This window comes from Crinia signifera, chromosome 4 (genome assembly GCF_055691185.1).
Source record: "Crinia signifera chromosome 4, ASM5569118v1, whole genome shotgun sequence".
In the NCBI taxonomy this organism is placed as follows: domain Eukaryota; kingdom Metazoa; phylum Chordata; class Amphibia; order Anura; family Myobatrachidae; genus Crinia; species Crinia signifera.
In genome coordinates, this window is record NC_139220.1 from 228,161,317 (window position 1) to 228,182,727 (window position 21,411).

The 21,411-nt window shown below is 40.2% G+C and overlaps 1 protein-coding gene across 1 annotated transcript; it reads left to right on the forward strand.

Moving 5' to 3' along the window:
- Positions 1-3,996: 3,996 nt before the first annotated feature.
- GLDN (gliomedin) lies at positions 3,997-20,589 on the forward strand. The gene is made up of 10 exons (XM_083179765.1): positions 3,997-4,443; positions 7,583-7,634; positions 9,950-9,967; positions 11,722-11,838; positions 13,835-13,981; positions 14,709-14,846; positions 17,116-17,199; positions 17,278-17,406; positions 17,969-18,119; positions 19,658-20,589. Exons 1-10 carry the CDS (start codon positions 4,069-4,071, stop codon positions 20,121-20,123), a joined length of 1,677 nt encoding a protein of 558 aa, XP_083035891.1. The 5' UTR covers positions 3,997-4,068; the 3' UTR covers positions 20,124-20,589.
- Positions 20,590-21,411: the final 822 nt, after the last annotated feature.

Here is a 21,411-nt window from a genome sequence, read left to right on the forward strand (position 1 = left end):
ACCCCTGCAGCGGACGAGCGTCCACGGCAGGGAGCGGACAGGGAGCCGTGGGACGGTGGCATCCAGGGAGATTAAAGTCTCCCTGGATGCCCCAGAACATATGTGGAGGGTAGGGCCCCCCCCCCCGGGACCCAGGCAGCACAGGCTGCCCCCCCCTATAGCCAGCGGGGGACCCAGTATTCACTGTACCCGAACGTGCATCGGGTGCAGTGAATATATGAATATTTAATGAGCGGCTCGAGCACTCCGGCCCCCTGCTGGCTGCACTGTGTAAAAAAAAAAAAAAAAAAAAAAATTAAAAAAAATATTTATTTTTTTTATTAAATATATATTCATGTGCTATAAGCACATGAATAAAAATAACATGCCCCTTCACAGAAAAAAAAACCTGATTTTTTGACACCAAAATTAAAAAAAAAAACCTTTTAGATTAAAAGTTCACATTCCAGCTCTCCATCAAAAGATGGAGAAGTTCTACACGGAGAGAGACGGCGAAAATTACTTAAAAAGACGGCGAATATTTCACATTGAATAGGGTTGCTCGCTTTTGGAGAGCAAAAGTCTCCATCCAAGGCGAGAAAAGCACAAACTCTCCATAAAACACGGAGAATTTTTCTCATTGAATACTGCCCAGTGACAGTATCTTTATGGATATTACAATCACAATCATCATCCCTAAATGAAATCAATTCACTATCACAAGTGCTAAATACCCCTCCATAATATCAATTATAAGGGCTAACCAATCAGAGTATCATTCATAATAAGAATAATTCATGATTGGGAATTGATTATTTTGTGTGTTGTCCTGTTCTTTGTAACAACAATCATTCCTGACCTGAAAACAAATATGAAAATCTTGAAAAGCAGCAATGAATAAAGTTCCCAAACAAATTCTACAGTATAACATCAGAATTGCTATTATATAGTCAGGACCCGCTTATATTTTGTGTTTAGTTTATCACACTGTGATCCAGCTTCCAGCAGTGCGTTCTGCGAGGCTACATAAGACTTTCAATCATTACAGGAGATATCCAGCAGTTCGTTGTTAGCGATGGTGAAAAGCAAACAACACTGCTATGAAATCCAGGCTGCAGGTGTCCTAGATTCTCAAGACTGTATTAGGGTTTTGGAAATGGAAATCAATGGAACAATTAACCACAACTAATACACCAGGAGAGCAGAACCACAGTATCTTACACAAAACACCGATTTGGCCCCTATTCCCTCCCCCATTTATGAAAAAAACAAACAAACAAAAAAACGACATAAAAAAAGTTTATAGAAATTGTGACCCCCTAAGTGACTACTTGGCCTTTATCTACAGCTTAGGTTTTCTAATGGAGATCTAGATCTGCTGAACAGAGCTAAAAAACATAGGGGTACATTTACTAAGATGGCAGTTCTATTGAAGATGGAATGTTGCCCATAGCAACTAATCAGATCTACTTCTTATTTATTTAGCACATTCAAGAAGATATTAGAATCTGATTGGTTGCTGTGGGCAATATCCATACAGATAGTGGTAGATGCTCAAATTAGTTCAGTAAAACTTTTCAGGTGCATGCAAGGGAGGGGTTAATACTTAGTAAGCAACAAGACATTGGTTCCCCCGGCACACTGAATAGTTTTAGCAACCAATCTTGAACACTACATGATAATAGAATTCAGAGATATTGGTTACATATACCTGCGCAGGTGTATGACATGCCCCCAAGCCGCGTCAAGGCTTCTCTGTATATTGGGGGTCCCTAGCGCTATATCTAGGTGCAGGGTGTGGCACCCCAAAAACTATCATAAGCTAGGAGGCCCAGCGCGGCATGCCAGTGAGATACTAAGTGTTAATAATTAGTGATAGGAAGCCGAAGCTATACATAAAGAGAGAGATAAATGAAATGTAATTAATGGGTAATATCTTATCTTCAGTAGAACTCCCATCTTAGCAAATTTACTTCTATATTTTTAAAACTCAGCAGATCTAAGTATCTATTATGAAACCTAGGCTCCAGATAAGGGCCCAGTAATCCCTTAGGGTTCACAATTCCTAAACTTTTTTACATGCGTTCTTTGTTTATTTACCCCATACTGTGCAGACAAACCTTAGTGTAAAATCTATAGGGGAAATGTAAGTTTTTGTGTGAGTATGGACTCACATTATCTTGCTTTGAGTATAATGCAGACTTCTTCCAAAAATTGGAGTATGTAATAGCCTGTGAGTTGGAGGGTGCAAGTTTATCTGAAAAGTGAGTCCATGTAAATTTGATCTTTTTTGTTACTGTGGGAAATCGAGGACAAGTTAGACCAAATTATCCTTGAGCTCCCCGGAAGGCTCACTTATGATTTAGCACTTGATGTGCCATTTTTACATGTGATTTATCGCATATAACATACCCTCCAACATGACCCATTCCATTAGGTACAAAATGCTCTGTTTCTGGACTTCCCTGCCAGTGGCAGTTACAGAGGTGGGGCTGCAGCACAGTCCAATATTCAAAAAGGGGAGCCACACCTACTGCCACCTCAAACATCACTGTCCTGCACTCACTGGCAGTTGATGTTACACCCCTCTTTGAATTTTGGACTGTGCTGGAGTCCCACCTCTGTAACTGCCACTGGCAGGGAAACCCAGGAATAGAGCATTTTGTACCTAATGGAATGGGTCATGTTGGAGGGTATGCTATAAACTTCCAGGGTGCTGCAAAAGAGTTGGGCAGCAGTGATTTGCAGGGAGGGCAGCAGCGGGGTCCGGGTATTTTCAAAGGACTGGCCCGACGGTTATTGGCTGAGCAAATTCTCTCAGCCAATCAGTAGCCCGCCAGTCTTCTGAAAATATTGTTTAAAATTCTGCTGCTGCTTCCAGCCCAGCCACCCGGAACCTGCAGCTACCAGCTGCCTGTCGCTGTCCGGACCCCACCGCTGCCCATCCCATGGCACTCACCGCTGTCCGCCCCTGCCTATCCCCACACATAGTTGTGTGCCAGCGGTGCATAACTGCTGTCACACACCTATGGTTCACACCCAATACATCATGGGTGCTAAAATGCATCCGCAATGTGATGCTGATAGGCCCGATCTAATAGATTGAACCTGCAGCAGGTTCAATGTGTAGGGTCTGACCCGCGCATCGGGTCGGATGGGATGTCACACACATCCGATTTGGGATGATTTTTCGGCACCGTCATTGGGATCGGGTGAAATTGACCTAAATCTTACTAATGTATGGATGCCATTAGAGAGGAAAGAAATAAAGTTAGCACAAATGTGATTATGGCAATGAGTAGCTAACCATGTGCTCATAACCATTGTGACCACAAGATATGTACAGCTCTGCATACAGCAGAACATACTGTACACATTTATTTCCATACACACAAAGTAGGACCATCTACGGCAGATTCATATTCTCTACAAACTATAAAATACACATCCATTTTCAGGACTTAAATGCTGCGCATTGAAACATAATAGAGGCTGTTATCTGGAACATACACACTTCAGATTATCATTACAGTATAATGATTATACTGTACATTAAGATGTTTTTGAAAATTGCAGTCAGCTCTATATCAGCGATTAGAATGAGAGATTGCGTAATGTAATTATAAACTAATTAGTAACAACAATCCCTGTTTAGGAGATGTCTGTTTCCAATTTATGTCTTCTGAACAGTTGAAATCTTTATCACACAGCTGTGGTTTGTGCCTAATGTGTGTGTAATATTTCCATATAATGAAGTCTCACTAAAGTTTACTGTCAATCTCTTTTCATTGACTGCTCATCTGTAAAAGAAAAACGTAAACTGACTGATGCTTCCAAGTCACCCTCCATTCCCTTAAAGGGCCCCTCCTTGCCTCTCCTGGGCACACGCCTCTGCCATTATTTCCACATCATTCATTTCAATCTGAAAGTATAATCCTTCATAAACTGCCCACGGCAACTCAAATCACTTAAGCAGGCTGCAGCCCATGAACACTGCATTGTGCCTAGAAGAAGACAGTGCTCTTCTTGTGGAGGGTCAGAAGAGAAAGAGGCTCAGCAGAGCGTGCTTGCTTAACATCAGCCACAGGAATGGGGACAAAGAGGATTGAAACTTTGGTGACTTGTTCTGAAAGGGAAAAACTTAGTATGGCAATCAGACTTGTTATAGCTGTGCTGGTAGTTATCACAATGCTTAATTTAGGTGGAACCTTATTCATCCTGTTGCAGTGGAAGGACATTGCTTCTAGAATGAGGCAGCTGGAATCCTACCAAAGACCATCTCAGGAGGACATAATGACCTCTCACCTGACACAGCTTATATCAGAGATACAAGAGAAAAACGTAGAAGACGCAGAACCTCACATCTCCCGAAACAAAAGGAGTCAGCGCCACAGGCCGCATGAATCCTACATACGAGCTGAAAATGAAGACATGCTTATGATGATGACATATTCAATGGTCCCGGTAGGGTACTCAAGACAAATATCTAGGCATATGTTTCGAAACAGATGATTTCTTATGCGTCATATCTTTTTTCTTCATTATGTACAGTATCTATCTAGTATGTACAGTATATTGTACATATAATAATGTGTTTTAGATCAAGAACATTTAGCAATAGTGAGGTTCTCCCATTAATATTTGTTGTTCAGAATTCCAGAATCTTAGTGACTGTAGCAGACATTGTACAGCCACCAATTACTATCCAATATTTGGCTATTTAAGTAAAGTGTCTTAGGGAATATGATATTATTGCTGCGTACCTCTCATGAACTCCACATTCTCTATTTCTGTTAAGCAGATATTTAATCCCAGTTTCTACTTTGTTATAGGCTGTTCCCATTGGCTTTGGTTACAGTCAGCTTGTGTTTTTATTATAGGTTTAGAACATACCAACCTAAGAAACATTACTGTATATTTATGTGAAGCAATATAAATATTACTATTATATTTATAACTCATTAGAACTATTAAAAAAGTCATTTAAAAAAATCAGTTACATATGAGAAATAATTAAGCTCTAATTTATATATTATTAATTTGATATGGCGAATAATGATATTGTGTCTTCATTATTAAATTGAAGAACATCATTCCTCATACATACAGTAAAGGTGATATTCCCACTATGAAGCTAAATCAAGTATAATATATAAATACACATATATCATCTATATATATATATTTAGTGTCTGTGAGTCTCCAAAACACTGCCATCTGCTGGCAGAGAGCGAAACTACATCTGTTTCTCACATGCACAAACACAGAAGGCAGAGGGGGAGATCGGCACTCCAATATTAAATAAGGAAGTATGCGCCCAGGTGCCTTCCAACATGCAGCCGCTATAACAGTTCCTGCTTCGCCTCATTAGCAAGGCAAATCAGGAGGGGACACCGACAAGATGTACTAACATCTTGCCGGCCGAATTGGGGGAGCGCTAACTCCCCCTCCAGCGATGTCCCCTCCTGGAGACAGCACATCAGTTAATACTGTTGCGCTGCCTCCTCCCCACTCGGCCGGCTCACTGTGCATGCGCGAGATCTTGCTACTCTCGCGAGATCCCCAGTGCAGCTCAGAGCCAGCAGCAGGGACAGCGCTGTCCCTGCTGTGGGCATAGGGCATCGCCGCCTGCAGCTGTCGAAGTCGATAGCTGCAGGCAGCGGAACGGTCAGCGATGCTGACCATTCATAAATTAGGCAGGAGGCAGGCGCCCAGTACGAAATATCGTAGCTGCGCTATGCCTCCTGCCCCACACTGCCGCACAATAGACACCCGCTCGGCGGGTGTCATAGATCAGGGGAAGCGCTATCCCTTGCTTTAGCGCATGGGGTTAGCACATATGCCCCTGATCACCAGTTCATAAATCTACCATTGTGTTCCATGTCCTGATGCAGAAATGACCCCAGGCCAAGGGACTGCTTACTCATGATATCACATTTATTTATTATTTTATTATTATTTATTAACAGTTTCTTATATAGCGCATACATATTCAGTAGCGCTTTACAGAGTATAGTTGAACATTCACTGTCCCAGTGGAGCTTACAATCTATATTCCCTACCACATGCATACACAATACACGCAGATAATACGGTTTTAAAGAAAACCGTTTAGTAAAAATACAAACATGTTTAGTTTGAATAATAACATAGAAAAATCTATATTATATATAAAAATCCTTTCATGCTCAATATCCTGTACTGACGGGAAATCAATTCTTATATGTCACTCCTACCTTTCTCTGCCCACTTGCGCTGGGGGATTGGCCACTCAGCTGACAGGGCATATTTCTGGTGGGCAGATACACTCCCGAGGCCTGTTTTGTTTGCAGACATGTGGCCCTGCAGGACCGACAGCCCACCACACTCATTACACTGCATTGTTCATGTTCATTCTATTATTGCATCTCTGCAGTACAGTACCTCTGTCATCAAGTGATGCCACCATGGCCGCACACCGCGTGTTATACCTCTAGTGCTGCCCATGTCGGGCCACTTCTACATTTTCCTGGGCCACTTTTACTTCCCAATCCGCCCTCCTCCTTCCCCCCACTCCATCTTGATTAACGCCATTGTAAAGCGCAACGGAATATGCTGCGCTATATAAGAAACTGTTATTAAATAAATAAATAAATAATCTTACTTTCACAAAATAACCCCTACGTCAATCATCATCAGTATTCCAGTCCATAGAATAAATATTTAAAATTATTATTATTAATGTAGACATATTGCATCACATACAGTATATCTCAACATATGCTTAGATCACAAGCAGTGCTATTTGTGACTATTGAACTCCTCTAGCTTAGAGATGTGGTTTGGTAATGTTAGAAGGTAATGCTAAAGTTGCATTTTCTATTTTGTACACAGTACAGAAATGTAACAAATGCCATATAAAGGCACCTTTTTAAATCTGTTGTGGTTCATCTATATAAAATGGAAAACTTATTTGCTACAGTAGTCCAAACGAATGTATTAAATAGGTAGTGCAAAGAGACAGATTTGCCATACATAATATTGCAGTGATGCCAAGGAGGGGTCAATATGTATATGCTAGATGGTGCTGATGACATTATCATCAGAAATGCACATGCTCTGCTTACAGACATGTGGTGCACAATATGGGAAGGCATATATGACTTTAAAAACTAAACGATCAGAAGTCTTATGGCCCCCATACACATGCACGGCGCTTCACGTGCAATTTGGGCTTTTTTTTATGCGATTGCAGTGATCAATCACATGAAAAGCATCCAGAATGCACTTGATTAACAGCAGGTCCAATGTGATGCGTGGTCCCGTGCACATCACACTGGCTGCAGAAGTAATCTGTTTTCTACAGCATATTGCATGCGATCCTGACGTCTGGAAAGGTCCCAGGTGACTCAAGGGCGGACTGCAGGCGACTTCTGCAAAGGGAGAAGTCACCCTAGTGTATGCTCAGCTTAAGATGTTTGTATTACAAATAAAGATTCACGTTTTTGAAGTGGAATTATGAGGCTGTGGTGTGAGTGTTACAGAGATATGAATTAATACATTCAGGAAGAATGTTTGAATCCAAGCTATTATGATTATCACATGCGTGTCTCTTATTATACAGGTTCGCGTTATGCTAGATTTATGCAACAGTACAAAAGGATTCTGCTTAACAGGTATTTATATTTCTTCTTGTCAACATGGCCAAATATACACTGTGAACTGCAGAATATGACTAGACATGTTACACATATTTTATTTGCGTCTCTTTAACAATTAAGCATGAAGAATGTTCTCTACTCAGATCTTTATGCAATTAACTACTTGAGTTTGTGCCTACACCCACTGGGGGAAATATAAAAAAAAACTAGTGAGCATGATATTTGTGGTGTTGCCTACAGCAACCAAGCAGATGTGTGCTATTATTTTGTAAATTGACACTAAGGGACAGATTCAATTAGCTGAAAGGTTCCACCAGTTGCCTTAATTTGAAGTTATTGCAGTGTACGCAAATATAGAGACTTTCCTGTTCTAATATTTTTAGTAGTGTTAGCCAGAGAGGGTGCATTGGAACCTTGTGGATAACTGAATCTGACCCTACAGTGTAATTAGTTACCATGAGCAACAAGACAGTTTTCCTGTACACCAGTTTCAGAAATTGTACTGCAGGACTTCTTTCATGCATATCATACTTTACTGTCTCTTGCTTGCAGATATTTTATACCCTTTTGTGTTTGCATAAAGCACAGAATCAGAAATATATAGCAAGCCAACAGCCATTTGTTTTCATTGTTAAAGCCTGATTTAGTATCCATTCTGTACCCTAGATACAGAATGGAGAATTTTTTAGTCCTAGTTGAAAAGCTAGCTGCCTGAAGCCCAAGGTGCTATGTGCCCCTGATCCAGGGTTGCCAGAAAAGGTAATAGTGATTAGCACCAACTTATGGTAGTCCGCACTGCACTTCAGGAGGCATTTCACGTCCTTGCCCTGGCCATATGGCTAGGGCAGGGACATTTTTTACACCTCTTATTTATTTATGTATTTATCACATGTCTTATCACTTCACCAAGCTTAATAAATCTGCCCCTCACTTTCTTAATTCGTCCTTAAAACTGAGACAGTACTAATTTTCCTGTCACTGCACTACCTCCCCATGTTCACTGTACTCTAATGTACACTATATTCTCCCTGTTGCCTTTACCAACACCCCTTCATACAACTCCATATCCAAACACTATTGCTAAAATAGATGCACTTTGTCGAATATTCATGGTTGATTTTGCAATTAATACTGCTATATATTTATATGACCAAGATTGCTATGTGTGCAAATCTTTTAAAGGTACCACATGTGGTTTTGACAATAAAACTTTATCAGAACTGGTATTATTAGCTTATCTTTGGGGTGGGGAAAGCCAGCAGGAAAGGTTGGATCAAAATGCTAGTGACTCAATGGCAGTGACTCATAGGCCCAATGGTGAATATAACTGTGCCAATTTAGGTTTCCTATTTCCCCATTATCCACCATGACAATCAATGTTCTGCAGAAACTGTAGTTCAATCTAACCCCAGTGCCAGCTTCTTCTACATTGCTGTGAAGACCAGTCAATAAGGGGTCAGAATGCTGTACTCCACTGAATAGAAGCTCACACTAATGCCACATGATGTAATCTGTGCAGTAGCAGCCCAGAGTTATACCATCATGGAGCACCATATGTGCTAGCTGCTAAGCATTTCCTCTAATGAACCCTGCAGCTGGCATTTGGATCCATTTTTTGGTACTTGTTTCCTAGAACGTACTCCGACCTTTTCATACCCCCACTATCCACGTCAGCGTGGAGTTTAGAATAGAAAGTGTGGCGAGCGCAGCGAGCCCCGCGACGGGACGCGGATACCTGTGAAGCCCGCGAGGGGATGCGTATAGCTGTGAAGGTATCCGCGTCCGCTCGCCACGCTTCGGGCTCGGTGGCTTGCTGCGCTCGCCACACTTTCTATTCTCAACTCCACGCCAACGTGGATAGTGGGGGTATGAAAAGGTCGGAGGAAGCGTACCGCCGCCGCTCGCCACACTTCGGGTTGACGTTGATCGTGGGGTGGCGTTAACAATTGGGGGGGCCATTTCACACTTCAGGGTGGCTATTTGGGGTCTGTGGGCCATTTAACATTGTTCCCTATGTGAAATCGGGTCAATTGGGCCATTTAACATTTTTTTTACTGAAACTTTTTCTGTAGGGAAATATTAGTTGTATAATGTAAATGTGTTGCTAGGAACTACAGTAATTCGACAGTTTCTAAACTTTCTCCAATCAAATGGCTTCAAAACCCTAGCTCAGCACTACTTATATGGAAAGCTAAATAAAAGCAGAATACTGGTGCTAGGGAGTAGGGCTTTTAGTTAAAAACAAAAATCTAGAGGACAAGATTTCTCTTGTAACTGCAATAAAAATAATCTATGATCTGATAGGAATAATTATTACTTCTCTTTTGCAGGACCACCTGGGCCTCCAGGTAAGAAATCACATTACTTTCAATTATTCGGAAAAAAACATTTGATGATATAATTAGTGCTCATAATACCTTGTCTCTGAATGTTTCTCGAGGTATATTTGTCAGTATAATCCTACTAATCCCATGTGGAATGTGCACACCTTATAATTAAGGTTTATTATTTTCATTTAAGTTTGTGTATAAGTAAATGTTCAGTAAATATGTGAGAGATTTCAGAGCGGTTGCTGCCTGATTAAACTCCATTAAATTAATTTTGCCTATTAACTTAGTTTTTTTCTTATAAATATTTGTAACATCCTAGTACATGTAAAAATAATGCTGCTCTCCTATAATTATGGCTAGCATGACAGCCAGAGGACAAGACAATAGGATGGATGATTGTTGAGTTGAATTTGGCTTGATAACATCATTTTCAAATGGCAATAGTAGGTATAAGAAAATACTCCAGTAATGTGTGCATTATCTCAGTACAAGGGAAAATAGGTCTAGTACTGTACAGTAACTCCAAATCAACTGACTGCACATTAGAAGAACCTGTGGTGAGAACTAGTGGTTCCAGGAAGGAAAGGAGTGGGTACAATTTACCCAGCGTGTGCTTGTGGGAGGGGCCTGGGGCAGTTGCTGATCAGCGCTGCTGAGGAGGACATATGTTCCCCTTTGCCAGATGCAGCACCCCCATTAGCAGGTGCATCAAGCATATTTTTTATATGCTTTTAAAATGTTATTTAAACCTTTTAATTTTATAAAGTCAAATGAACGGTTTCCCCTAGTATCCAAATTATTGTGAACATTTGTCCTTTATTAAACAATGAAACAATTAAACAATGCTGTTTGAATCACAAAACACACATTGCTTGCACAATCAGTCATGGTAAATTTTTGTGTGTGACACTATGGGTTCAATCCTATTATAGTGGAAGTGGCCACAATTTACAGCAGTCAAATTTGCACAAAAGTGCTCGCTGGCCCATAAGGCAATTGAGCAAATTCAGACTGGAACCAACTTATAAAAGGCAATTGAGGGAATTCAGACTGGAACCAGCTTATGAAGGTGCTGTTGCTGGCGTTCAAATACCATGGGAATGGCACTTCAAACCGTTCACAATTAATAGGATAGACCCTCTATAAATGTATAACATTGTGCTTTTCAGATTCTGGAAGGCCTGTTTGTATGTAAGGTATAATTTGGGTAAAATTAGGGCTATGTTACCACATGCTTTACTAGGATGAATGAGGTTAAGGAGTGCCTAAAATTCTGAATGCCGCTGATTAAGTGGTTTAAAGCCTCAATAGTACCCTCTCACAGAGTGCCAGCCACAGGCCCTTAAGAGATGCAACTAACAATTTCTTGCATGATACGAGCCCCAAGAAGTAGGATGTAAATTTAGAATGGGGTAGGGAGGGAACACCCCAAAGCTATCAGTAGCTGTGGGTAAAATGGATATATTTTAATGTCATCCTTAACACATTGGTCTCTGGTATCACACCCCTAGAGATCAGATTATAACATAGAAGTGGTTTTAAGGTACATGCAAACTCAGTAAATATTATTGATAAAGTAAACACTTTAGAGTTCAGCAGAAACAATGTAACCCCTGGGATTTCTGTGACCTTTATATCACTCAGCCTAGAAGCTTCTGTTCTTGGCATTCCCCAGAGACATTTAATATTCATAGTTGGATCGAAGTGTAGAGCCATATCATATATACCAATGCAATGTGACAGCTTGGTTGCATACCTGTGTTTCTTTGAAGGACTGCCTGGTATTGACGGTTTGGATGGGATGCCAGGAGTTAATGGCTCAGATGGGATTATTGGCCTGCCAGGACAAAAAGGGGAACCAGGCACTACTGGAAGAAGAGGAAAAATTGGTATGTTTCTTCATAGAGCTCATGAAGCAAAGTTCATGTCAAAATGAAAGTTAATCTTAAACAAATACCTTTCTTTCATACACAATAGTTTTGGTCAATAATGGCTACTGTATATGTTACTTTTTTTTTATTACATTTTTAAAACAATTACATACATTTGGATATATTTGACATCTACATGTATGTCCTATATCTCCCATATATTCAATTACATTCATTTACATACAAACACTTAACATTTATCATTTAACAATTACAGGTCCGTACTAACCAATCTCGGTTATTACACAATACTTATGTGGTATTTGTCCCAGGGTTCTGGGTTCCTTAATCTTAGATCTATTCTTGGATCCCCCCAAGTGGTATTTCTTCCTTTTCAATGTATTTTTCCCACGCTTGCCATTTTTTATTTAAGTTACTTTCTTGTATATCTAATGTTTCCATCTTGTATGCATAATTTATTTTACTTATTACTAAGTTTAAGTTTGGTGCTTGGTTCTGTTTCCAGTTCTGGGCTATTGCTGTTTTAACTGCAATATAGATGTGGTTTAATATATATTTGTTTTTTACTTTCACTTCTTTATTGTATATGTGTAGTAATACCATTTGGGGGGTCAAGTTTATTTTAACTCCTGTTACTTGCCAGATTAGGTGCTCAATTTCATGCCATAGGTCTTTTAGTCTGACCAAATGACGTGCAGCAGGTCACCTCTTTCCTCCATACATCTCCAACATGTATTTGGTTGTTCAGGACAAAATTTATTATTTTTTTCTGGCGTTAGATATACCGCATAAAACAGTCTCATGAATTTTTCAATATGTGAACTAGACTTAGTCATTTTGTATATTGAGTTAAACAGGCTGGCCCATTCCCCCTCATCCAGGGACACCTTCAGTTCTTGCTCCCATCTACATTGTGGTTTAATTTTCTCCTCTGTATATGTTACTTTAAAGACTGAAAACGATAAAAATAGTGTTCATTCGAGGACCCTGCATCTTTGAAAATGAATGCAGTTTCTCTAAATTACAACTAAGGGGATATTCAATCCAGGGTCACGACTGTCGGGCTAGCCCGACAGCTGTGACCCTGTCCTGTTCACGGCCAGGTCAACGTGAAATCAGCAGGCGGGATGCAATGTCCAGGTCCCGCTGCTATTTCCCCCCTCGGGAATAGCGGTGAGATTGCATTCCCCCCTAAGGGTTCAACTCCTTCAATGAAATTCAAAAATGTATATAATAGAAAGACAATTATTACACAATACGCATTAAAAATAACTCTGTGGGTGGAAAAGAACAAATTTCCTATAAAAACATGAAAGAAGCTCCCATACCAAGTATATGTAAGTTGAAATACATCAGCAAAGACAAACGCATCGGGCGCAACAACTATGACTCTTATCACCACAGTTGTGGATAAATTCTTAATTATTTAAATGTGGCATTTTGATGCTCCCACAATTAAATTTGATAACTACTGAATAGGCTGACAAATAATACGATAACAGAGCGCAATTTAGTAATTTGTTATATATTGCAGATTTATTTTAAAGGTTATAACAAATTACTAAATTGTTGCGCTTTTTTTGATTATTACTAGCTTTTATGGTAAATAAAAGTTGATTGATTTTTAATTCATCTTGCGCTCTCTTATCTTATTACTTATCAAGTTAAAATATATGTCCAACTTTTAGAATAACAAACCACTGATTATCCATTAATAATTGTAATAATAGATGCACAATCCAAGTGTCTGGCTTGGACAGAAAGAAGTAGCAGCAGTTTCACACTCACCTGTTGCTAAGCGATAACAAGTTCCCACATCCTTGTTACACAGGACAAATCCTATAAAAGCACACAAGAGGATCCACACTGTACTCTATAAAACACATGCAAATAAGATAATGCCTGTCTAGAGTGTAGAACACCTATCTTCTAAAAATAAATAATATACTGCCAGCTTTCATGCCCTTTATTTTGCTATACATATGTGAGCCAGGAATGAAAGGTGAGCCTGGTCAGCAAGGAGAGAAGGGAGATCCTGGTGAAACTGGTCCCCCCGGAAAGGATGGCATACAAGGAAAAAGGGGTGAGCAGGGAGAGAAGGGAGACCAAGGTGACATATCCAATGACATATTTTGTGAAGGTAAGTGGCCATGTTCCAAAACATGATGCAGGCTACTGTTTCTTATAAATATTTCATTAGTTTACAAAATAGATGGCTCCACTGTGTGTGGACGAGTTATACCTGTATGCTATGGAATATATGCTGTACTAAGCATAAAGGTGAGCTACGAACCTTAGTTACCAGAAGGTGGAAAGAGGCAGGTAATGTAATGTCATCGCTAAGTATTTGCAGCTTAATATCTTTATATGATGAACAGTACACAGGGCAGGCAGCATATTTTATATTATCTTAAACATGATTATATTTATAATTCAGTTAAAATATCGTTCACATTTTTGCAAAGGCAGATCATCAACTTATTTTTTTTATTTAAACAATATTCTGACACATTTAGGTTGCATGCTCTATAAATGTGCACCCTACTGTAGGACACGGTTTAGGACAGTGGTGTCAAACTCATGGCCCTGCAGCTGTTGTGGAACTACACATCTCAGCATGCACTGCCACAGTTTTAACAATCCATTATATAAAATCTGTGGTAGGGCATGCTAGGATGTGTAGTTCCACAACAGCTGGAGGGCCATGAGTTTGACACCACTAGAACTTTAGGAAAAAGTATTCTAGTACTGTATTTACAGATCTTTCTCAGTTTTGCCAGTAATGGCATGTACAGTACATATAGATCTACAATACTTTCCATTCTGCATCAATACATTATTCTGATCATGTTTCTAAAATATTTCAGGTATGAAAGGAGAAATAGGCCCTGCTGGACCACCAGGTCCACCTGGTCCTCCAGGCCCTGTGGGTCCTCCAGGTAGGAGAAAAGCTAAACCTCAAACATCTCAGCAAACCATACAAGAGTTCAGCAGTCAGTGTACCGGTAAGTTATTATGATAGTTTTGGTATTGTTATTGTACATACTGTAAGCTCCTGCTTCTCTTAATAATGGCTAAATATTAGGTTACCAGAAATGAAGAAAACTGTGATGTACTGTCAGGGCCGGCGCCACCACTAGGCAGCTTTAGGCATTTGCCTAGGGCGCCGGCCACTGGGAGATCCCCCCACAATGAAGGTGAGTGGCTGTCACTCCTCTCCTCCCCCCCCCCCCCCGAGCAACTCGGCAGCAGCTGCATAGCCCCCCCCCCCCTGCAGATGGACAGCTGGCGCAGGCTGACCCCAGCGTCTCCCCCTGTGGAGTGACATAGCGGCATCACCCCCTGTGGTGGCGCATCACGCCAGGCAACCCCACCCCTCTCCACTCCCCCTATGGATCGTTCGTCCCCTGTGTGGCGGCCGCATCGCAAAGTGTCCCCCCCCGGGCGCTCCGGTAGCTTGCACCGGCCCTGTGTACTGTATATACAGTATGTTTGTTTAACTGTTAAAAGAAAGGGCATTCTGTATAGCACTTTTCTGTTTTTCTTCTCTCCTTTCTTGAAGGATGTACAGTATAGTATCTTTTTTATAATTAAAGTGTTATTTATTGACAGCTGTTAAACACTATACTCATGTAAGTGCACCAAATACTGGAGCATTAAACTACACATCTGACAGTTAACTTGGTTACTACAGTATGTTTATTTTGAAAATGTGTGAATTATGTTCCCAAACCCAAATATGCACTGATGACTTCAGACGGGCTGCTGCCATGGGCCTTGACTCTTTCACTGGAACAGATAAAGACTTGAGAGAGATGTTTTAGTTTCTTTTCAATGTTGTACTGCTGGCTTATGTGTACATGAATGTCTTTTAGTGACATTGAACCTTTATCTGTGAGATGGACTCCTTTTTTGAACAAGCTCCAATGGGGGTTAAACTGTCAATAGGGAGGCCAATCCTGGGATCTGGATCTGTGTTATCCTGGGATTTTGGGGTTAAATTATTGGGATTTGAATCCTGGGATTGGAGCTTCCAATATCGGGATTTCAGGATTAGTTAGTGCATGCACATTTTTTTTTTATGCCAGGCAGTAATGAGAAGCTCCAGTGCATGGATCAACCTGCCTGGTTTCCCCAGCTGTATACAGCATGACTTGATGTCAGAGGTCACAATGTGCAGCCCGCTGCACCACCCTCAGGAAGAGGAGGACTGAAGGAGGGAGTCCTGCCGCTGCCTGCCACAGTGCTACCAAAACCTAGCCCCAAACCCAGTGAGAGTGACAATGCATGGGGAGGCTGTATTTTCATCAACAAACTCAATCCAGGGTGTCCCAGGATTGAGCGTTTTTCATAGTCCAAATCCCAGGATTAGCATCCTTGGTTATAACTAAGCATACACTCCATCAGATAATGCTAGTCACAGTGGAGACTTCAAGTAACGTTTGGCTGCCTACATTGTTGAATATTGTGTAAATCCGTGAAATATTTGTTTAAGGTAATTGGACTCTAAACACACTATGGGCCAAATGTAATATCCTCAAAGTTCAACCGCTGTTAGAGATGCCGGCTAAACTCAACGCTATTTTAAAAAGGGCCAATCACTTACAAGGCAAAACCATGCCCTGTAAATGATTTCCCTTTCCTGGCATCCAGCACAGCAGCCGGACTTGGAGGCTATTACATTTGGCCCTATGTGTGAGGTTTCAGACATATTTCAATGAAAATAAATATTAATTACTTGATTTGAGCGGGACTGCGCAACTGCGTATGTCATATTTTTATCATCAGTAAAGAATAATAATTTTATATTGACAAAATCAATTTTGTGACTAGCTAGGATGGTTTTACATGAAAAATAATATTTAAGTGAAAGAGGGATAGGGGAGGGATGGTGGTGAATTATATTACATGGTTAGTGCCGCTATTCCCTCCTTACATGGTTAGTGCCGCTATTCCCTCCTGATATGGTAAGATTAAAGAAATGGATGCACTGGTGTTCAAGACAGTCACCATACAGCGTGTGCCTACAGCTTCCAGCTTTTTTTATATCTGCTATGTTAAACTCAATGCTCAGCTTCCTAATCTGGTCTTAAAAAACAGCAATGGCTTAGATACGGGGGTTACAACATAGGGCAAACAACTGGAAGTCCCTAAATACGTAAATTAACAATTTCATATGTTTATTTGTTTTCTTTTTCAAGATATACTTGATGTTAGATGGAGATCTTAATATTGTGTACTGTATGGTAACCCAACATTGTCTTCCTTTGTAAGGAGAGACTTGCGCTATTCCTAATGATGATACGATGGCTGGAAAAACAAATGAGAAAACCACTGACCAACTTCCAAAGCAAGGAGGTAAATGTTCAAGTTACTTGACCCGTAATAGTTGCACAGTATTATCTAATGCAAAACATGTATTTTGCTTTCCACAAGACTGCACTATAAAGGCCATAGAGAATCCAACTCATGTTGCAAAAGTAAAGGAGACGTTTGGAGCATGGATGACGGATTTTTCAAACAGGACGGCAGATGAAAGAATTTGGATTGTGGGACATTTTTCAGGTATAAAAAAAAATACAAATAAATGTTTGATCAGTAACTTTGTTTTATCACAATAATGTAACTTGACATTGCAAATAGATCTTTCCAATTCATTTGGCCAAATGAAATGTGGTCCAAATATTTTGTGCAGGATAAAATTGCACCCTTTGACACTAAGGTTGTTATTAAAGGTGCAACTTGCCTGAAAATGTTTAAGTTCCAGGCTACTGTGCGGTTATATATATGATTTATCATGTGCAAACTTGCAGATTGCAATGTGAGTTTCATTAAAAGGTGCCAGTTTTGACAGAAGCATGCACAGATAAAATCCATGCACGGTTCTGTCAGGAAAAGTAAAGAAAGAGTTAAAAATAATAAAAACCAAAAATTATATGGGGTCCCCCCAAAAAGCATAACCAGCATGGTTTAAAAATATTGAGACAAAATTGCGTAAGACCCCCCTGTATTTTAGCAGGATATGATATGTTCATAGCTATACAGTAGGCTTAAGAATTATCGAGTAATGCTGATTTTTTAGTCACCAATTTAATAGAGATTAGTCTAAATGAATTTCTGCTTGCAGGGTTAATTGTAAAAGTATATGAAAATAGAACAGCCTTGCTGAATGAGAACTACGAGACCATGAAACTCCGCTGGTTCTATCATGGATGTGGCCACCTAGTGTATGACAAAGCACTGTATTACCACAAAGGAGGGTCCAATAAAATTGTAAGGTAATTATGTATATTTTTAACATCAATTAACGGTCATCTGAACTGGGTGAAGCAACTGGGTTCTTCACTGCACTCTCTACCATTACCTGCACTGGGCTCAGCTATTTTCAAGACTAATGATAAGGCCACAGGACTATTGACACAAGTAAACAGTGGCACCTGAAGCTGTAGGTGTATACTGAAGGCCTGGCTGGATGGCCATTTGTCACCTGAGATTGCTCCACTACTTGGTCATAAACCATTGTCCACACTATCAATTTCTTACAGAACTTATTTTCTAACTATTCCTCAGACACATAATAACAGGTCTTGGTTAAAAATAAATAACAATAATGACCATTCAATTTTCGGTACTTATGTAGTATCTGGGCGTCCGATTTTGTGATTGTATGCCTTACCTTAAGGCATACAATCAGATGCGATGCGATTCGATTTTGCATAGGATTCAATGTTAAGAAGGTCCTGTTCATTTCCCCACTATCCAAGTGGGCATAGAGTTGATTTTATATAGCGTGGCGAGCGCAGCGAGCCACCGAGCCCGAAGCGTGGCGAGCGAAGCGAGCCCCGCGAGGGGACGCATATTTCTTAAAAAGTATTCTGTGTCCGCTCGCCACGCTTCGGGCTCGGTGGCTCGCTACAGGTTTATATCCAACTCCATGCCCACTTGGATAGTGGGGAAAGGAAAAGGACCCCTTTTTCCCATTGAATTCTATGTTAAAATGGACTCAGACCATTTTAACATTGAATCCTATGGAAAAATCTTGACCATCGCATCGCATACGATTTGGTCGCATGCGATGCGATGCGATCCGATTTCTAAATTGGACGCCCAGATACTACATAAGTACCCAATTTTCTCTTATCATATTTTGAAGAATTATTTTTTTTTCTAAATACAATGGCACCCCAATAGCTGAGATGTTTTTATCAAACATCCTGGTTTAGCGAAGACAATCATTGGCTTGATTCAGCTGTGGTTGAAGTTATCACTGCTGCTGCCTCAGAAGCAGCAGAGATAGCGCTGTATGGTGATGCAGAAGCCTCCTATTGCAGTAGTGATCCAACCGGAGTCCTAGGACACAGCATAATATCACTCAATCACATAAGGCTGCTTGTGACACCCATGGGGACGTGCCAGCCACTCATGGCAGAGGCCAAGAAATTGCCATCCAGCTATGGAGATCCCATGCCTCTTCCTTCCCCTAAATGGCAAAGTTACAACAACTTTTTTGTAAACGGAGGCGGTCACTGTCTCATCCCCTACCCTCCAAATGGCAGCAGCCTATCAATCAGTGACAGTCTGCTGAAGACCTGTTTGCGCACACACAGAATGATTATTGCACGTTTGCAAAGAACCAATAATTGGTACTTTATGCATCAGGAAGCAACTTCATCCACATCTGAATAACACCAAATTCCAATGACCAGCTTTTTATAGACAATTTACAAAAACACTACTCTATTACATCATTGTTTTCCACGATGGTTGTTCATGCTACACACACAGAGAAATTACTAGAATCTTTTTTTTCTTTCAGGTATGAACTAGAGACCGAATCCTTCCAAACATTGAGCATTGATAACGCAGCATATCACAATCGGAGCTACCTCTTCTCAAATTCCAAGTCCTACTTTAAGTTGGCAGCAGATGAAGAAGATTTGTGGATAATCTACTCTTCTGATGTGGATAAAAGCATTATGGTTGCTCATTTGGATGAGAAAACCTTCACTCTTACCCAGCACATCAACACTACATACCCAAAGTCTAAAGCAGGCAATGCATTTATTGCATGTGGAATTCTCTATGTCACAGATACCAAAGATTTGAGGGTGACCTTTGCATTCGATCTCTTGAAACAGAAGCAAGTTGATGCTAGCTTCGACTTGAGGTCATCAACATCTGTTCTTTCAATGTTGTCCTACAATTCTAAAGATAAACAATTATATGCATGGGAAGATGGATTTCTGATGTTATATCCTGTGAACTTTATGTCCGGTAATTAGTATTGTAAATATATACATCATTTATGTAATATACAATAAATAAAATACATTTGCTACATCTTATTGACTGTTGAAACAAGTTTTCTATTTATGCTCCAGCCATAAATGGACAATTTATAATGCATTCAGTTCACAATTTAAGTAGTTAAATCCTATCAATATACTTAAGTGCCAAATCAAGGTGATTTGTTTTTCTTTTTGTTTTTTTAGAACATAAGCATAAAATAAATAATGCCTACAGGTTTGTGCAAAGGTTTAATATGTTAGATGTGTTGTGTCTGTAAAATGTATTTCAAATTTGCCAAATGACTGAAAGTAATGGTTTCAATGGCTAGCTACAGTTGGTTGGACAAAAATAAAACCCCTTTAAACACATTTTAATAATGTTATCAAATGACATAAATTTTATACAAATCTACTTAAGATGCCAATACATATTCTATTTTTATAACAATTTTTACACACTTAAACAAAATCTAAATTACCGGTACACATCTACCTCATGGATATTGATGTTTTATAGCATCTGAGCCATAATTTTACCCTATTAATTGTAGCCACTCAGAAGATGAGTAACAAATTAGCGCTTCATGGATAAAGGTTACTGCTGATCCTTATCCAAATTTGTAGAAGCTTAAATATTTCTAAGCACACTACATGGCAATATTGATGGTAAAAAAAAGCTTGATTAATCATATCGCACAACATGAAAACTGCAACGGTAAAATTATATCTAATTGAGTACAAGCAGCTTTAAATGTTTATAAATAATAAATAAATGGTCATCAATTCTTTATTCTGAAGACCAGGCATTCCCAACAGTGCAGGTTTTAAGGTGCGTACACACGGGGGGCGATTTTGTATAATATCGCGGGAAATATGGTTGCTAAGCGACCATATTGCCCACGATGGGAGTGTGCACCGGCGATATATCGCCGGGTGCGCGCTCCCGTTTTTACCCCTGTAGTGATCGCTGGTCGCAGGAACATGCTCCTGCGACCAGCTGATTACCACTGCCGGGCTCCCCCTGGCAGTTTCTTTTTCATCAGCGACCATCTCTGGTCGCTGATGAAAAGGAGAAACTGAGCAATATATTGCTCAGCCATATATTGCTAGCAATATATGGCTGAGCAATATATCTCCCCCGTGTGTACGGGGCTTTAGTGATATCCAGGCTTCAGCACAGATGGTTTAATCGGAATCCCTCAGATACTAATTAAGTCACCTGTGCTCAAGCCTGGATATCTACAAAACCTGCACTGTTGGTGTGCCTTGAGGACTGTGGTTT

What these genes read in the sequence shown, in the direction of transcription:
- GLDN (XM_083179765.1), top strand. Translation starts at nt 4,069, where the DNA reads ATGGGGACAAAGAGGATTGAAACTTTGGTGACTTGTTCTGAAAGGGAA. An exon ending in TGGAAGAAGAGGAAAAATTG is followed by an intron (nt 11,839 to 13,834) that starts GTATGTTTCTTC and finishes TATGTGAGCCAG; the next exon opens with GAATGAAAGGTGAGCCTGGT. An exon ending in CAATGACATATTTTGTGAAG is followed by an intron (nt 13,982 to 14,708) that starts GTAAGTGGCCAT and finishes AAAATATTTCAG; the next exon opens with GTATGAAAGGAGAAATAGGC.